Source organism: Triturus cristatus, chromosome 1_2 (assembly GCF_964204655.1).
Source record: "Triturus cristatus chromosome 1_2, aTriCri1.1, whole genome shotgun sequence".
In the NCBI taxonomy this organism is placed as follows: domain Eukaryota; kingdom Metazoa; phylum Chordata; class Amphibia; order Caudata; family Salamandridae; genus Triturus; species Triturus cristatus.
In genome coordinates, this window is record NC_140580.1 from 1,091,141,125 (window position 1) to 1,091,161,191 (window position 20,067).

At 45.8% G+C, this 20,067-nt stretch overlaps 1 protein-coding gene across 1 annotated transcript in view; it reads right to left on the reverse strand.

Annotated features, from left to right (window-relative positions):
* C5 (complement C5) overlaps positions 1-20,067 on the reverse strand; it is a 384,799-nt gene that overhangs the window by 154,128 nt on the left and 210,604 nt on the right. Inside the window, exons 20-21 of the mRNA XM_085613588.1 lie at positions 15,165-15,304; positions 3,362-3,589 (exon numbers count right to left, since the gene is read on the reverse strand). Of these exons, the coding sequence (XP_085469714.1) occupies positions 3,362-3,589; positions 15,165-15,304 (368 nt within the window). The remainder of the gene's footprint in view (positions 1-3,361; positions 3,590-15,164; positions 15,305-20,067) is intronic.

Genomic DNA, 20,067 nt, shown 5'->3' on the forward strand with positions numbered 1-20,067 from the left:
GGCTACTGCAGAGCAACCAAGGCAACCGGAGTGCAACCAAAAGATAGGATGCACAAAGAGGCTACCGCAGAGCAATTAAGAGATAGGATGCGCAGGAGAGGCTACTGCAGAGCAATCAATGTATAGAATACACAGGAGAGGCTACCGCAGAGCAATCAAGAGATAGAATACACAGGAGAGGCTACCGCAGCGCAATGAAGAGATAGGACACACGAGAGGCTACCTCGGAGCAATCAAGAGATAGGATACACACAGGAGAGCCTACCGCAGAGCAATCAAGAGATACGATACACATGAGAGGCTACTGCAGAGCAATCAAGAGATAGGATACATAAGAGAGGCTACCACAGATCAATCAAGAGATAGGATACACAGAGAGGCTACCGCAAAGCAACCAAGAGATAGGCTACACAGGAGAGGCTACCACAGAGCAACCAAGATGTAGGTTGCAGAGGAGAGGCTACCGCAGAGCAACCAAGAGATAGGACGCACAGGAGAGGCTACTGCAGAGCAACCAAGAGATAGGATGCACAGGAGAGGCTACTGCAGAGCAACCAAGAGATAGGATGCACAAAGAGGGTACCGCAGAGCAATTAAGAGATAGGATGCACAGGAGAGGCTACTGCAGAGCAATCAAGAGATAGGATACACAGGAGAGGCTACCGCAGATCAATCAAGAGATAGGATACACAGGAGAGGGTACCGCAGAGTAATCAAGAGATGATAGGATACACGGGAGAGGCTACCGCAGAGCAATCATGAGCTAGGATACACAGGAGAGGCTACCGCAGTGTACTCAAGAGATAGGATACACAGGAGAGGCTACCCCCCCCCCCAGAGCAATCAAGTGATGATGGGATACACAGGAGAGGCTACCGCAGAGCAATCAAGAGATAGCATACACAGGAGAGGCTACCACAGAGCAATCAAGAAATAAAATACACAGGAGAGGCTACCGCAGATCAATCAAGAGATAGGATACACAGGAGAGGCTACCGCAGATCAACCAAGAGATAGGATACACGAGAGAGGCTACCGCAGAGCAATCAAGAGATAGGATACACAGGAGAGGATACCGCAGAGCAATCAAGAGATAGGATACAAAGGAGAGGCTACCGCAAATCAATCAAGAGATAGGATACACAGGGAAGGCAACCGCAGATCAATCAAGAGATAGGATACACAGGAGAGGCTACCGCAGATCAATCAAGAGATAGGATACACAGGAGAAACTACCGCAGAGCAATCAAGAGACAGGATACACAGGAGAGGGATGGGCTACACAGGAGAGGCTACCACAGAGCAAACAAGAGATAGGATAAACAGGAAAGGCTACCGCAGAACAATCAAGGCTACCGCAAAGCAACCAAAAGATAGGATACACAGAGAGGCTACCGCAGAGCATCCAAGACACAGGATACACAGGAGAGGCTACCACAGAACAACCAAGAGATAGGACGCACAGGAGAGGCTACTGCAGAGCATCCAAGACACAGGATACACAGGAGAGGCTACCACAGAACAACCAAGAGATAGGACGCACAGGAGAGGCTACTGCAGAGCAACCAAGGCAACCGGAGTGCAACCAAAAGATAGGATGCACAAAGAGGCTACCGCAGAGCAATTAAGAGATAGGATGCACAGGAGAGGCTACTGCAGAGCAATCAATGTATAGAATACACAGGAGAGGCTACCGCAGAGCAATCAAGAGATAGGATTCTCAGGAGAGGCTACTGCAGAGCAATCAAGAGATAGGATACACAGGAGAGGCTACCGCAGCGCAATGAAGAGACAGGATACACGAGAGGCTACCTCAGAGCAATCAAGAGATAGGATACACACAGGAGAACCTACCGCAGAGCAATCAAGAGATAGGAAACACATGAGAGGCTACTGCAGAGCAATCAAGAGATAGGATACATAAGAGAGGCTACCACAGATCAATCAAGAGATAGGATACACAGAGAGGCTACCGCAGAGCAACCAAAAGATAGGCTACACAGGAGAGGCTACCACAGAGCAACCAAGAGATAGGATGCAGAGGAGAGGCTACTGCAGAGCAACCAAGAGATAGGACGCACAGGAGAGGCTACTGCAGAGCAACCAAGAGATAGGATGCACAGGAGAGGCTACTGCAGAGCAACCAAGAGATAGGATGCACAAAGAGGGTACCGCAGAGCAATTAAGAGATAGGATGCACAGGAGAGGCTACTGCAGAGCAATCAAGAGATAGGATACACAGGAGAGGCTACCGCAGATCAATCAAGAGATAGGATACACAGGAGAGGGTACCGCAGAGTAATCAAGAGATGATAGGATACAGGGGAGAGGCTACCGCAGAGCAATCATGAGCTAGGATACACAGGAGAGGCTACCGCAGAGTACTCAAGAGATAGGATACACAGGAGAGGCTACCCCAGAGCAATCAAGTGATGATGGGATACACAGGAGAGGCTACCGCAGAGCAATCAAGAGATAGCATACACAGGAGAGGCTACCACAGAGCAATCAAGAGATAAAATACACAGGAAGGGCTACCGCAGATCAATCAAGAGATAGGATACACAGGAGAGGCTACCGCAGATCAACCAAGAGATAGGATACACAGGAGAGGCTACCTCAGAGCAACCAAGAGATAGGATGCAGAGGAGAGGCTACCGCAGAGCAATCAAGAGATAGGATGCACAGGAAAGTCTACCGCAGAGCAACAAAGAGATAGGATGCACAGGACAGGCTACCGCAGAGCAATCAAGAGATAGGATACACAGGAGATACTACCTCTGAGCAATCAGGAGATGGGATACACAGGAGAGGCTACTGCAGAGCAATCAAGAGATAGGATACACAGGAGAGGCTACTGCAGAGCAATCAAGAGATAGGATACACAGGAGAGGGTACCACAGAGCAATCAAGAGAGCCATAGACCTACTTTACTATACATGTCAACAAATGGACTAGGAGCCCCCTTTCAGTTATTTCTGAGCATTAGAAGAGTTGACAGCATACAGACAAATGATGTGGGAGTCCAGTTCAAAGGGTTGTGCCATTGTCCTACGTTCTTCTAGCGTAACCCTTCATTTCTGGTGAGTTCAGGTAGAAAGCAAGTCTGAATAGTTCAGTCAACGAGAATTTGCTGAAATGTCAGGAGCATCTTACTCAAATGTAAATGTATATATTGACCAGTAGTAAAGCCAAAATCATCTGCAATGACCTTCCCAAACAGAGTGAGAACGAATAGAAATGGACCAGGCAGTAACTCTCATCATCCTATTACAATATTTAGCAATGTTCTGCTCCCAGATTGAAAAAAATAAATAAAGACATCCCCCATCAAAAAATAAATGAGATCATCCATACGTACCACGACCCTCAAGGTTTTCATAACAATTTCATGTCCATAATCAGAGTTGAGTGTGAAGTTGATGGTATGCAGCCCAAGTTCCAGGGGCAGGATTTTGAACTTTTCCGTGGTGACGGAGGAGGCCTGAAGATATGAAGAGCTGCAAGAGGTGGTCTGGATCCCTTTTACTTTGGCGGACATGCCTTTGAATAAACAGATTTCCTCTCCAACTGCCATTGTGACGCACACCTGGAAGAGAGAGTGGCATATTTTGAGTGCTCATGCTTACCAATCTATAGTATTACCTGGCAGCTTCTTCTATAAACCCACGTATCCTTGCCAAACCAGCTAAACAGATTGGCAACTTGAGATCTCTTGAGATGGCATTGCCATAGCACAGCCCCATCGTGAAGAAACCATGAAGGGGGTGGGACTTTACTGTCTCAGCAATAAACCGTAAAGGCCTGATTCGCAAACTGACTTACGTGTAGTAAAGATATGAGTCTCTGACTCTGCACTCATAACTTCACTACATGTAAGTCCTTTTGTGAATTGGGCCCAGAATGTGCAGTAAGACAGCCGGGCATTAGGCACAAAATGGGAGACAAGAAGTGGATATGAAACCCTCCTCTGGCCCCAAGCGGCTTTGTTGGGATCCAGGCAGGCTGCTGAGGCAGACATACAGCCCTTTTTGGCGTGCAGAGAGACCTATCAAAGGCCTGTTCTCTCACACTATGGGTGGGCCTGCGTTCCTTGTCTAGGTTGGTGAGGATTTCAGACAAGCCCCGGGAGATCGAGTCTATCTGGCTTTCTAGTGACGCGAGACGCTGTCCCAAGGAGTTGTGTGAAGGGGTGAGGGCATCTTGGGGGGATTCGCCCTGTGTGGTGCAGTTCGTGTTTATGGAATGTTGTCTGTCCTTCATTGTGTAGGACATGGTGTCGCTTTTTGGGATCATGTGAGGGGGGTGTGTTGGGTCATGATGTGAGTTCGGATTTCTGAGATCTGTGTGTGAACTAGTGCGGTTAAAGGTCACTGTCGGCAGAGCTTGTTCACAGGGTTGAGGAGGTTGGGTCCATTTAGGAAGAGGATGTGTACTTTCTTTACAGAGTTGGAGAGCACACTTTGTGGAGGCGCTGTAGTGGGAGGTGACTCGGGGGAGGTGGGCAGCGGGGGCGCAGGGCGGGGTGGCGATAGTTTGTGTATCCCTTGGGAGCTGGGATAAGGCGGGTCGAGGCAGATGGGGGAGAGCGGAACGGAGTGTGGGAAAGAGGGAGTCGAAAGCCTCTAGGTTCTCGATATTTGCCTGAATGAGAACAGTGCCGTTAGTGTAGATGGTCACGGACGTGATCCCTCTACTTGATGAACGATTAGGGAGCAATGATGTTAGTTTGCAGCTGTGTGGGGTGGTTGTGGTTTTGGAGATGTAGAGTTGTGTTGTAGAAGTAAAACCCTAATTAGCCATTAGGTAGGTACTACTTTGCAATACACAAGATATGCAATGAGCACAGTTCATTTAATATGAAACAACTCTAAACTTAGAGGGCAATTGTGAGTGATTATAAAGTAAGCACTATGAAATATAAACATTAAGAATATGTATAGCAATTGTCCGACGCTTTATAGTTACTGGCACACGATTCATACTGCCCTTAAAACGGTTACGGGGTTACAGGACCTGGACACATGGGAGGCGTGTGCACTGGGTATCCATAGGCGACATAAACAACAGAAGGTAGAAAGGAGGTATGCTTTCCTGGTGTTGCTCCTAGCCAAACAATGCATCGCTATACATTGGAAGACGCCGGGGGGGGCCCCCTCTAGCGGCATGGGTGGGAGCAGTCAAGAAGTGGGGTAAGGCAGAGGAAACAACACTCAGAACGGAGGAGGCCCAGGGGATGCGCAAACACCCGATCTCCATGCCATGGGCCATGTTAATGCACGCTTTCGCGCAGGAAACAGCAGCTGTGGCGAGTTCAAGACTGATTGACCTCCCGGGGGCGCCCACGACTCCGGAGCCCAATCCGGGAAATGCGCAGGCAGTCCAAGCACCCGGTGACTCGCAGAGGCAGACACCGCATTTCCCACCGCCATGTCCCACATAGGCAATGATCAGTGCTCCCGCCTCCCCTGACTCCCTTCCCTCCTCCGCATCCGCGACCACCCCGACTTTGTCCCATACGATGGTCCAGCTCTCAGGCGCACAGCTACAAGTATTCATGGTCCGCGACATAGTGCACCCTTTTTCCCTAGTTTATCTGTCCCCAGTTAGTTGACGGTTAGTTAATGGCTGCAACCCTATAGCCTCTACGATACCCCTCACAGGGGTATACTCACACTGTACGGCCCCCAAGTGGCGAGGAGACCACTGCGCGCTCCAGTAGGGCATACCCAGATGCAGATCCCGGACACATGCCTGTAGCCCAACTCAGAGTAGAGGCGAGAAGCCCGAGGGCCCACGAGATTGAGAGACCGAAAGGGATGCGACTGGGCGCTCCTGTTATGTACGCCTATGATAATAACGCTATTGCCTGTGCCTAAGTGTATAACTGTTTATAAATGCCAATAAAAATGTTTTACAAAGAAAAAAAAAGAATATGTATAGCAATCATGTGACATTTTGAATACCTCTTTGAGGATATTGCTTCATTGCCCTAAATCATCTCCTTTCCACACTAACCTTCTGAGTAACAGAATGATCTACCCTAATAATGTGTATTTAATAGGTAACAAGGGTTTAATAAGACTACAATAATCAGTTTCTACATAGCTACAATTATTACCACAAAGGTGCTTATTATTGTTCTCTTGTTACTCTTTGGTATGCATTCACTATGCCTTCACTGATGGTTTGGTTAAATAGTACATTTCTTTTCTTTTTCATCATGTAACATCAAATGTTACCATAAAGTCAACTGTTATGGAGCTCTCTGGTCCAACCTAGACTTCAGCAGGATGGCCACTGGGACGCAGGGTGGTGGAGACCCCACCTTTGCTGCCCCATCAGCAGCAGACCTAGGAGCAGAAGGCCCTTCATATTTAAAGTTCCCCGTTACACTAGCAGGGAATGTTTACAGAAAGTGCTTCCACCCATACTGCAGGAAGACTGTCAACAAAATTGCAATTGTGGGTGTGCTGGTCAGCAGGGGGTTGTTTCTTAAAGAAACGCCCTGACACACTGGGAGTTTTCTTTTAGCTATTTCTCTGTTTACAACTGTCTTCGCTTGCATGCCTATTGAAAATTGGAAAAAACTGCATTTGAATGTCCGACTTATACACAGCGGCTCTTGGAGTACTGTTTTGACAATAGATCGTGTTGGGTGATGCGCTGACGAAGCCAGCTGAGGCTTGGCCAATAGAAAATGAGCAGTTCTACCACCTCTATAGGAGGGGAAGTAAGAGGAAGTTTGGGGGCACATTTCCAGCTCAGTGAGCTGCCACGTTTCTGCACTGACTTGGAATGTCCCCCAAAACTGTTGTCTGCAATGCTGGCCATGGTACCAGCTTATGGAGGTGCGGCCAGTATGTTTTTGTCTTTCAGAAACAAACCACAAACCATTTGTATAAGACTTTAGAATTGAGACGCAAGCCTTTTTAAAGCAGATCGGGTACAATGTGGTGTTAAGAATTATTTAACCTCATTGACAAAATGTATGACACATACCAGACTACCCTGATTATCTAAGTTTCTTGAAAATATATTGGCCAGCGGCTTTCAAAAATATCTTGAGACAGAGCCATGTTGGGTTGACATCAATCTGGTTTCACTCCAGATAGGAGCCTAAACCAATCCTGTTCAATGACCAAGATTCTTCTGATACGTTCATTTATATCAGTAGCCTTCTGCACTGTGGATGATAAATGTCTGTGAACCCACCTACAGTCTGTCGCTGATGTCTCTACACATGCTCTTGAGTGGCGTTGTTCCTCAAAAAAGAACAGGAATGATTGTATGAAAATACCCTCTGAAGATCAATTGTACCATCCCCTGATTGGCATCCTTATGTCAACTGGCACAAACAAACTTACAACATGTTCCTTTGTGTGCATGTTCTTTTGTATGTATGTGCTACAGCCTAGCCTGGATGATTGTCTGTGCTGGAATGTTGACTTTTTAATTGTATTTTGCGATTGGAGTTAGATTAGTTTAGGGTAATCATCTCATTCCCTGTAAAAGTTTTACAATTAAACACGCCACACTTCAAATTTACCAAGGCGGCCACGCAACTTTCTATTGTGCTGCACGGCTCACTTACATCAACTACAAATCATAGTTTTCAGTTGTGCTTAAGGCTACCATGCAAAAGTCCAAGATGTAAAACCGTTCCCATAATGACCTGGAGGGAGGTGGTGACTCTAGATCAGTTGTGTAAGGAAGCTGGGCAGGAAGCTACTTGTCTCTTGGTAGGGAATCACTTACCACTGTGTAACCTAGTTTAATAAGGAATCTACATTTTAAGATAGGTCCAGGTATTTTTCTGTGGAGAGGAGCTAAGTAAGATGTAGGATGGGCGCTAGAGGGCCCGCGCAAGATGGCCGCACTGTAGTGCAGCTCTGCCGGCCGGGAGCCCAAATCTGGTACTTATCGGCGGATCCGACATTCACCATCAGGAAACAAGGTCGGAATAAAGTTGTGGTGAGGATGAGCTATGGCAGGAGATATTTTTTATAAGCGGAAGCAAACTGTAGAGGCAGGGTATATCGGCAATTGGGCATGTACACGCTGCGGACTGAAAATGAGGAAGATGGCGTCGCAGGAATTACCTCTCGGCCGACAATGATCAAAGTGTACTGGCTAATGCACCATAGTGCCTGCATGTGCGATTGAGAATAATTATTGCATTCCAGGCGGGCTACGGTGGAACGGTGCTGCGAAGGTAGCGAGAGCCGGGAGATTCCTCCGCTGCTGCGTCGCATCCGGAGACCACAGAGGGGCCTCATGAGCGGTGTGCGGCCCGGTAGGAGACTGTGAAGCGGACCGCCACCCGCACGCCAGCCTAAGAAACAAATATCGCCAGGGCCGGCATTGTAAACCCAGAGGTAAGGTGGAGGGCCACGAGTGGTGCAGTGGAGCGCAGCTGAGTGAAGGAGACATGACCGCATGGGCCGGGAAGGTACGATTAGTATAATTATAAAGGCTCATGCCCAGGGCACAAGTCCTAAAAAAAGAAGTGGGGGGACGCTGTCACCGGAAGTGACGTCACAACAGGAATCTCATGAAAAGAAGTGGGGGGACGCTGTCACCGGAAGTGACGTCACAACAGGAATCTCATGAAAAGAAGTGGGGGGACGCTGTCACCGGAAGTGACGTCACAACAGGAATCTCATGAGTATTCATATGCCTTTAGATGACGGGGCATTTCACAGCACTGCTACCCCTGGTCTGTTCCTCGATGTCCTTTGCAACCCCCCCTCCCCCCCACTCCCCCGAGGGGGTGCCCCAGTTGCACAACGAAGTGCTCAAAAGTGCACAAGATACAGAAGGACACACATTCCAAGCGTTAACCGCCAACGCCTGCTCGCTCCGCCTCCCAATCACTCCAGCCTGCACACACCACCGGTGCCTCTTAAAGTCTCCAATTACAAATATTAGCATATCTTTGGTAATTTACGGGAAACTTCCCTCCCACCCGGGCTCTCTGCTCACACAATGCTGTCCAGCTTTTGGGCAGGGGGGACGGCGTCCACCCGGAAAAACCTGGTAAAATAAGTGGGGGGACGCCGTCCACCCGCGTGGTACCCCGACTCGAGCCCTGCTCATGCCCGAAAGCAGCTGAGCAGTGAAGAGACACGTTTCAATAGGGCAGAAATGGTGAAAAACGGAGAACAGCATGCATGAAGGCCAGTAGGTGAAGATATCGGAGGGACCCCCCGAGAGAGAAATGTATCAGTGGTGCACAGGGTCTGTGATACCTCCACAATAGCCTATTTCAGTGATCCTGAGCACAGCAGAGGTTTGGTACAGGAGTGTTTGCACAGCTAACCGGTACACGTAGGTTGAGAGGTAGAACATCTAGCGGAGTGGCACACCTGGGGAGGACCGGAGACACAACTGTAATGCCAGCATGGGAAAAGCAGATAAGCAGCAGTCAAAGCTGTCTTTTGAATCGAGGAGCACCATGAAGCACAAGGGGGTGCATTCCGACACCGAGATGGAGACTGGGCAGTCGGATATGTCCACGCTGGAGGCCACTCTGAAGGCAATGCAAAAGAACCTGCATGCCAATGATGGGAAAATAGACACTAACACGTTACGAACTGACAATATGTCTGCTAAGATGGACAAACAGGGTGAGCGCCTAACAGCCACGGAGCAGCGCATTTCATCCATAGAAGATGAAACACACGTGACTACAGGCAAATGCCAGGAAATTGAGAAATTGTTGGAAGTCATAAGGGCCAAAAATGAGGATTTAGAGGCGCGCTCATGCCGCAATAACCTGCGTATTATGGGGGTCCCTGAGAGTACCAACACTGGGTGCCTTGAGAATTATGTTGAGGAAATGCTCAAGACCATATTCGTTACCGAAAGCCTCTCTCAAGTGCTGATCATCGAGAGAGCACACAAAACATTGACCCCTAAGCCTCCGCTGGGCGCTCCGCCAAGACCCATTGTAGCCAGACTCTTGAATTTTTGAGTTTGTGATGTAGTATTGTGGCTAGCAAAAGAGAAGCAGCATACCAGCTACCAGGGGAATGAGATGTCTTTTTTTCTGGATTTCACTATGGCAGTGCAGGCGGCTCGCAGAGAGTTCACTTCGGTTAAAAAGAAGCTGCATGAAATGAAGGTACCTTATGCGATGCTGTATCCAGCAAGATTGAGGATCACCATCGAAGGGAAACTGAAGATTTTTCACCACGGGAAGCACGGGAATATGTGAAATGGGTGCAACTCAAGCGCAAGAGTCCGCAGCGATCCCCGTCCCCTTCAATGTCGGAGTCCTGAATTTGGAAGTGAAACGATGAAACTGCGAGTAGGTGATGGTGGGACAATGTATGGACCTGTTAAAAGGTATGCTCTGTGCCACTACTAGAATGGTAGGGACATATAAAGAAGCGTGATGGGGGAGGACTGTCGAATTACCCCACACAGTACTATGTGGACTGGTGGGTGTTCACACCCCTATGGACCTACTATGGGACAATAATGGAAGTAAGGGTGCGGCTTGGTGAACCTTGACAATATTGTAATGCATGTAGAACGGTGCATTATGTCACCCTTTCTATATGCTTAAACAAGCGTATTTTGGGGAGGAGGGGGGAGTGGATGCCATCGAATAGCAACATAATACCAGGTATAATTATCCTTGGTCTTAAGGTTCAGAAGAAAATGGAGAAGGCATGAGGTACAATAACAAAGCACATAGGTGAAGTACATTGCAAACGTAATTTGAATGTTACAAAAGGGAGTTCTCCTGACCACAGCTGCGCTGCAGGTGGGAGTTCGGGTCACTGGTCGCCCCCAGGTGGGTATTCCCCAACTTGGTTGTTTTGTTGTTTACAAGTTATATGGGGACCTGTCTTTGGCATGAATGGGATACTGAAGTGGGGGGGTTCAAACAGTTAGTTGTGCGGTTAAGCATGGTACTTCAAATGAGCTAGATGAGTGGGGAGATTGAATTGCATGGTCAACGTCGTATAATATACTGGACACAGAATGGACATATGAATGGCGGGCGGGATTAGATTTTTGACATGGAATGTCAGGGGATTGAACAATCCCAAAAAGATCAGGCAGGTTTTCGCATAACTTGATAGGCAGAAAATACAACTGGCTCTATTACAGGAAACCCATCTTACGAAATTGAGTGAGGGCAGGATGGGTAGGAAATGGGCTATGGTAAAGGCGATGTCATCATACTCCAACTACGCCAGGGGAGTCATGATTTTAGTTAAAAGAGGAACACGTTTTACACTTACACATGCTGAATACGACAATATGGGTCGACTTACTCTTATACAAGGGAATTTATGCGGAACCTCTATAATGATTGTCAATACATATGGCCCTAATATTGATGATCCGGAATTCTTTAAGAGGCTGGAGAACAGGTTATTTGTATTGTAACCGGAGGTGACATTTTGGGGTGCAGACCTGAATACTTACCTAGATTCTGACATGGATCGCAGTGCAAACACACCCTGGCAGGGAAAGCGGGCGGCACAGATAGTGCGTGACATTATATCCGCCCATGAGCTAATTGACATCTGAAGGGATCGTAACCCTAAGGTACGGGAGGGCACACACATGTCATCGGTACATAAATCATGGTCCTGGTTGGACTAGTGGCTGATCTCCCGATTGGCGGCCTCATGGGTGAGGCAGGTTCCGCATTTGCCGCGACATTGTCGGATCACTCATCGGTGACACTGGAGGTGAGCATTCCCATGCAACATGCGCAACCATTCCAGTGGCGTCTCCAGTCAACATCATTGATGTACCCAGTTTTTAAAGAGGAGGTGCGAAAAGCCATAGAAGTATTCTTTGTTGAAAATGAAAGGACAGTGGAAGAGGCTCGAACTCTATGGGAGGCATTTAAGGCTACCATTAGGGGTTCGTGCATTGGATTACAGGCAGGGGTACTAAAAGACTTACGTGCTAGGATGGTTAGTCTGGAGACAGCCATTAAATCATTAGAAAAAGAATATACAGAAACTAGTAATCCTGAATCCCTGGCAAAGATTAGAGAGTTAGTGACAGATTACAATGAGACTGCTGACCAGGAAATAAAACATCTGTCCAGACGCTGGAAGGCTCGGTCCTATGGGGAAGGGGGGCGACCTAGCCAGACATTGGTAGTAAAGATTAGGCCCCCTCGGTCGCAGGCGTATATTATAGAAATAGCCAAACAGGACGGCACGCCATGCTACAATACACCTGAGATTCTTGAACAATTCAGACGCTCCTATTCTGTATTATATGGAGGAGAGGGGGGTGCGGAAAGTGAAGGGGAGGAGGTGCAATCCTTTTTTGAAGAGATAGCATGGCTCTCTAATGGGCAGAAAAAATACCTCCTTCAACCATTCACAGTCGATGATGTCAGGGAAGCGATACAGGCATTACCCTCTGGAAAGGCAGCTGGGGTGGATGGGCTGCCAAGTGAATTTTATAAAACATACATAGATTTTCTTGCCCCTCACCTACACAATATGTACAATGAAGCATTTGAGAAGGGGTCTCTTCCTCCTACATTACAGGAAGCATTGATAATTACCCTGTTGAAGCCAGGTAAACACCCGGGAAGTTGTGATTCATACCGTCCACATTCATTACTGAATATTGACAATAAAATTATTGCAAAAATGGTAGCCACCAGACTGCGGTCACTGCTGCCGGCATTGGTCCTCCCGGATCAATCAAAGTTTGTACCAACTCGATCTACCACACATAACCTGAGAACCCTATTTGCAGTATTGCACCAGTTAGACCCGGAGTCTGAGGCTGCGGCGGAAATGCTAGATGCTGCCAAAGCATTTGATTCTATAAAATATGGGTACATGATTGCAGTTTTGAGGCGCATCGGGCTTCCATTCGCATTTATCAAATGGATTGAACTATTATACACAGATCCGGTGGCTAGAGTGCAGATAAATAATTGTCACTTAAAATTAATAGCGATTTGTAAAGGAACTCGGCAGGGATGCCTGGTATCTCCTCTGCTTTTTGCAATTGTTATGGAGCCACTGGCCTGTGCAATTAGACAGAAACATGCAAGAGCTGCGTTGGGGTTTAGACAGCGTCCACTAATAATATCTATGTATGCAAATGACATGGTGCTCTATGTCCGCAACCCAGAGGAGGAGCTTCATGGGCTGATACGAGAATTGATTAAGAATGAAACCTTCTCAGGTCTTAAAATAAACTGGGATAAGTCCTCGGTTTTCCCGTTGACCCCTAGTTCACTCCCGCTTATATTGGAATTTTTGTCCCGGTGTGCACCTAGGCCCGAAGGTGAAGGTGTTACCGAAGGCTTTTTATGAATGGGTGGGGGTGAGGGATCGACGTCAGTACTTACGAACCGCTGCCCTGGAGTGATGGGGTCGGAGTCGTCGGCTTCGGAGGCGCTAATGTTGCCCTCTTCGATCTGCTCCTGCTCCAGTACATTGATGCCTTCTTGCAAGATATCGTCCGGTATCGATGTTGATGATCTAGCCATGCTTCTTCGAGCCCCACGATCCCGTATTGTTTTCCTGGAGTTGAAAGAGGCACAAGCTGGACAGTCTTTGGCCTCGTGCTCGGGCGAAAGGCAGAGGTTACACACCTCATGAAGATCAGCGTGTGGAAACTTGGATCCACATTGAGGACACTTTTTGAAAGGAGTCCTTTTCATGAGCCGAAAGGCCTACTGGCGCAGGTAGGCCCGAAGTCGACGAGCGGAATCGAAGAATTTAAGTTTGTAGAGAAGCGCGTCGAATGGGAAACACGATCGAAAACAATACCGAAGAATGGGTGAAGGATTGCGTGTCGAAAGGTAGAACGTTAACAACACCGAACTGGAACGCGACAAACACATCCGAGCCCGATGACGGAAAAAAACAATCTGAAGATGGAGTTGATGCCAATGCGCACTATTGTCCAGAGGAGGAGTCACCTATCTCGTGACTTCCAAAGACTAATTCCAAAACAACAACAAAGTGCAAACATTCGGGCCCAACACCAGATGGTGATCTATGCATAGTGTGTGATCTGCAGCTCATATGCCTCGAACAGTTGGTTACTAGGATGTATATCTCGATGCAGGCTGACACTATACGACAACACAGCAAAGTTAAAGACCGATGGGATGTGGCATTGGATGGGCCACTTACAGAAAAGGATTGGGAGTAACGCTGCTCTTTGACTAGGCTAATAACTGCTAATTGTAATTTGTGTATCATCCACTTCAAATTCATACAACAGCTGTATTATACTCCAATGCAATTTAAAAAGTATGGGCTGCGGGAGGTAGCAAATTGCATGAGATGAAAAATGCCTGATGCTGATTTTATACCCCTTGCATGGGCATGTGAAAGGGTGCACGCCTTCTGGACACAAGTGACTGATTCGCTTTCTGAAATGGTAGACGAATTGGTAAAATGTACGCCGCAGGTCTGCCTGTTGCGGCTTGTGTATAATTTAAAACCATTTAAATAGATGATTGGTGATGATCTTGCTGTTGTTTACCAAGAGGAAAGTGGCACAGTACTGGGACAGTAGACATGTCTCCAAACAACAATGGTGGCTGGAGGATGTTGTATATTGCAGAAATCAGTTGTCACAATATGCCAAAGAATTGCCAATTCCGTCAAGACCAAAAGTCATTTGGGCTCCGTTGATGTTCTATTTGTTGACAAAGGGTTTGGACATATTGCCATCGGCAGTCTCAGTGAGACAGGACATTGACCCTGCTGAGCCAGATTCCAGTATGATTGACTCTGTACATAAAGTTGCTAATGGAGAAGGTATTAATTAGATGGCAATTGGGGTACAAGCTTGGGAGTTTTGTTTGTTTTTGTTCTTTTCTCTGTTTTTGTTGTAAGCTGCACTGTCGATATATGCAATATGCCGCTGTTGTGTAACTCGATGATCTATTGGAAAATCTGCAAAATAAAATAAAAATAAAAGTAAGATGTAGGCAGAACACTCGACCAGTAGCAGGGATGTGTCTGGTTAGCCTCCAGATCCAAAGTCAAATAACAGAATATTATGCCCAACATTGCAACAGTGAACCATGATCCAGGTTGGGTCAGAGTACATAGATGTGAAGGGGATATAAAAGCATTACTCAGCACACATCTCTACTGTGTTTTAGGAAAGTTGTTTTTCAGAAAATATAAACTGATTACCCTAACTTTGGAGTCTCTGTAGTTATAAACAGAGCCAAACAGCTCAATCTGTTCGCCACGGACAACCGAGTAAGGCATGTGTGCATTGAGGAAGACATCTTTAAACACCTCCACTCTCACTGGATCAGCCACACAGAGACCTGCAGGAGATAGAGAAGGAGGACAATAAAAATGAAAGATTAAAGCACTTGTTTACTCGCAATTTGACGCAAGGCATACTTTGATGCAACGGGTCCTAGCATTTCAGTCTACTTGGCCACACCTGGGAAGCATTCTTTTTATCATGATAAGAAAAGCCATGTAGAGCAGCGCCACAAATTATCTCCAACATGTTGAGAGTGGTCCAAGTTGTGGTCCTGTTGACCCACGGGGCATAAAAGATTCTTTATGAAGTGGGAAAATGCACAGGCATGCAGGCACAGGGGTTCATAACATCAAAGGACAAATTTGAGCCAGAACTGGAGCAAAGTCGGTCATGATTATAAATGGAACAAGTTAATTGATGTTTCCGGGGAGAGCTGGTGGCTGATGGATACACATAGGGTCTCCTTCTCAGTGCCCAGGTAATCCCTACTCACATGCAAAGAGAGATTTGCTGTAGAATTGTGATTACAAGGAGTGAACAAATTTCACTTTTTTTCTTGCGCAAGTCCACTACAGGTACCACCAGGCAAAATGTGTACATGGGAAAAATAATATTCCAAGTTTTGAACTCAAAACATATGTAATTACTGCAGTAGCCTTTTTGCTCCGAGATGCATAACACAGAATGAAATGATAATACTACACTAAGAAAACTGACGCCCACAGTATTGGAAAGTCCCCATGTGGAACTATCACATCATTTTTTACAATCCATGCAATGAGGGTCTCAGAATCCAAAACAACCCAACCACTGCCTCATTTTAACTAACCTTTAGAGAGCTTGACGAATATGAGGATCTATGAAAAGTGCCTTTTAGTGTAAAAAAAACCCAATTACAATACGCTGTTCTGACTTTCATTCAACTGCTTGGGAAAAGGTAAACTGAAATAAATGTTTTATAGGGCTACATTATAATTCTTGAAAGCAAAACAAAATTTAGACTCATTCTAAGCAATGTGCCAACCCTATTCTCACATACTATTCTCGCAAGGTGACAAAAGGGCGACATAACTACTGAGGGCCTGATTACGATATTGGTTGGACCATAGCAGAATGGAACCGCCCGACTATTAGTCGGCGGTTCCATCCACAGTATTAGAATGTGACAACCCTATGGGATGTTGGAAACATCCATTTTTCAATTGCATCTTGTGCAGCAGCCGGAAAAGGACCACACCACAAGCTTTAATTGAAAAATGGATATTTACAAACATTCCTGCACTGTCTGGCAGGTACCATGCGGTGTCTGCCAGACGGTGCAGGAATGTTTAAGGGGGCACCCAGGCACTACAACGGAGGGCTAGGGGAGAGGATTCCATGCTAGGGGCCCCCAAAGTCACTTTCTGCATGCCTTGTCATGGCGGGTGGACCACCATGAAAGGGCAGGCGGAATCAACATCATAATCCGACGACGGAGCCGAGGCTGACTCCGCTGTCATTTTGGGATTGCTATTCCACCCATCGCCCTGACGGGATCAGTGAGCCCGTCGGAAGAGGAGGTGAATTCCCCCAAAGGTTTCCCTCCAACTGCTGTATCATAATGCGGTGGTCGGACGGAAACCTATGATGTCAGGTGGAAAGCCTCCGACAAGCTGTAGATGGCTTCCCACCCGACATCATAATAAGGGCTAAATTGGATTTATAAAGCCATGGAAGGCCACCTTGCATGGCCCTACCTGGCTTGAAGAATGTAGAGTAATGAAGTGCAAATCGCTGTATTGCATTACTGTGCCCCAGGGAGGTGTTCCATGGGTGGGTGTTCCACGCACCAACCCATGGATTTTGGTGCATTCCCAGATTTACCCTTATCAGTAACTGAAATTGACGTCAGAAATAATTATAACAAAGCTTGGGGTGAATGAAGAGGACTGAATTTAGGACCATGTATAAGTCGAATAATGGGAGTAATAGTAATGTCTTGAAAAAGATGGTTTAAAGTGATACAACACCATTCGAAACGCGTCAACGCACCCTTTGCACAATTCGTATGGTTGGCTGGATCAGTAGATACCAAACAAGAGTCAACATATCAAGTTCCAGTTAGCATATGTTCTTTTACGAATGTGTATTTTTGAATGCCAAAGTGTACTGTCCTTTCTTTTTTATCTCTCATGATTGATATTAGTGTTGTTATTGTCATCAATATGTATTTATTTTCCCCTTATTAGCATAAGGGTAAAAGTGTATGAATTGTTTTTCTTGGAAAGATCTTTGAACAAGTAAAATTCTGTACTCTTTTTAATATTATTTGTTTTTAAAAAAATTATATACTAGGAAAACAGCAAAGAATCCTTTTTAATAAACATTTATACTAATTTCTACACCTGACGTATTATGGGTTTACTGTTTGGGCCCTTTCATCAAGGTTGAATCTGGTTAAAAAGAGATGCTGTGTATGAGCGAGTAGAGGTGCGTATCTGCGTATTTGCTTATTTGGTGAGTGTGCAGGAACTAAAGGAAAAACTTGTTTTTTATTTGAGTTAAATAAGACACATTCCTGCCCTTTGATGCATCGCAGCAAGGTGGCTTGCTGCGCTGCATGAAATATTGATAAATCTGCCCCTGGATGTGTAAAATTTACTGTTGAAAGCTTTATGAAAGGGGTATATCCTCTTTTGAGGAGTTATCACTACTGTATACTGTGGGTCTATTTATTTTTCTTGTATGATCATTTGTTTTTATAGAATGTTTCACATTCTTCAGTTTAAGCACTGTAAATAACAGGTGTACTATTACCTAATGTTATGGTGCTTAGTGTACCAACCTCAGAAATATGGAAGCCTGAGTTGAGCATGTTGGGAAAGGACCGATAGCCTACAGATTATGGGAAATGTCAACAGATTGCATTGCTAACTGAGCCATCTTGGAAGCAAATGAAGAAAACAATGTGTCCCCAAATGTATCCTTCAATGCACAAAGAAATACTTTTCTTTAAAAATGAGTTAACATTTCGACAACAGTATGCTGATACTATATTAAAACTGTTGCCACTCCAAGCCTAGAATCTATGAATTGCAGTGTCTCTAATGGGGACTAAACATAGTATGATCATTGTGTCTCCCTTCTAAAGACTCAGTACTGGTTTTGTAATTATCAAATGGACACCAAACAAACAGATGGTCCAAACCAGGACGAAGATCTGCCTCTACTTCTGCATTTAACATATCAGGTCACCTACTTGGATGTAAGAAATGAACATGATTTCAAGTTTTGTGGGCAGAATTAAGGGATAGAGTCTTGTTGGTATTTTATTATGTAAATTGTGCCTATTGTATATGCTTTCTATGTAAAATGTAAATGTTTCGCATTGTATATACATTGGCTATACATGTCACGGCAATGGGGGACATAACCCAGGTCTCACTAAACATAACAGAAACCCTATAAGAATATAAAAAACAGAGAAGTGACTTTTCATATTTAAAAGGAAATGTCAAACAAAGGAACTTGTGAATATGGACAACAGCATTAATACAAAGAAAAGTATGATTTTTGAGCTAACAGTAGAAACATGTTTATTTTAAGAGACTATAATCAATAAATCAGTCACTGCTGTTAAAGCTGAGTATAAAATGATCACAATTACCCAATTGGTAATTTATGTATTGGCTTTTTGCGTGACCAATGTGTTTATAAGACACAAGAAACAAGGACAATGTTTGATTGAAAGTTGTTGTAGAGGTCTTTAGAAATAGGAAATGCCAGCAGTGGCTAAAGTGAAGGTAAGATCATCACTCACAATGGCTTTTGCTCTTGTGTCAAATCGATGAGCCATCTTGTTGGAACATTTAAAATTGTCTCTCCTGCTTCAAATTCAGTTTGACTTATGACCTAGCCTGACCCACCCCTCACACAGACACATGGAAGACCCACACATCTACCTCAAGAAACATTAAATTAAGTATTTGTTGTTAAGGGAAATTTGATTGCTTGAATGCACCACTAAATTGATGGGTTTGTTTTATTTCTATTCAGGATCCCTTTTCCTGATACACTTCCAGGTTATGTGCTAGCTTCTGTCATCAGCCATGGGGTAAAGTCATAGGGCCTGACTCACAAAAGTAAACTGAGACGAAAGTCTAACATTACGACTTTCGGAATTCACAAAGGGCATTTACGAGTCGGAAAGTTAGACTTTTGTCTCAGCTAAACTTTATTTTTGGTCTTAATTTAACTGAGATCAGGACTTTTGGTCTCAGTTAAACTTAAGACCAAAACGTAAGATTAACTGAGACAAAAGCCTAACTTTACGACTTGTAAATGACCTTTGTGAATTCCGAAAGTCGGAAAGTTAGACTTTCGTCTCAGTTTACCTTTGTGAATTGAGTCCATTGTTCCTTCTATAACTGAGCTGTGCAGGACGAAGGAGCATGTCCAAGATGGTGGACAGGTGGGTCGCTTGATTGCAAGCTCTAATCCACTGCCACAAATCATCCATTCCGATCACCGCACATAGCTGGGGTTGGAGGCACAATGAGTGCTGTACAGCCTCTGAAGGAGGGATGTTTCTGGCCAGGCTCTCTCTGTTCCCACCGATGCCTGTGGAGCTAAGGCAGCTGTTAAGCAGTGGTCCACACTATCAGCAGGGGTGGTGGCCGACACAAGATTAGTCTTCAGTATCCTGTGGGCCATGGGGCCGCCATTACACACTGCATTGCGGGCCAGAGGTAGGTCCAACTTGAGCGTGGCCTCGCTACACTGCTCACCTGACCTGTGGGAGACCTAGTCGAGCCCTGAACAGAGGCAAGCACTGGGAAT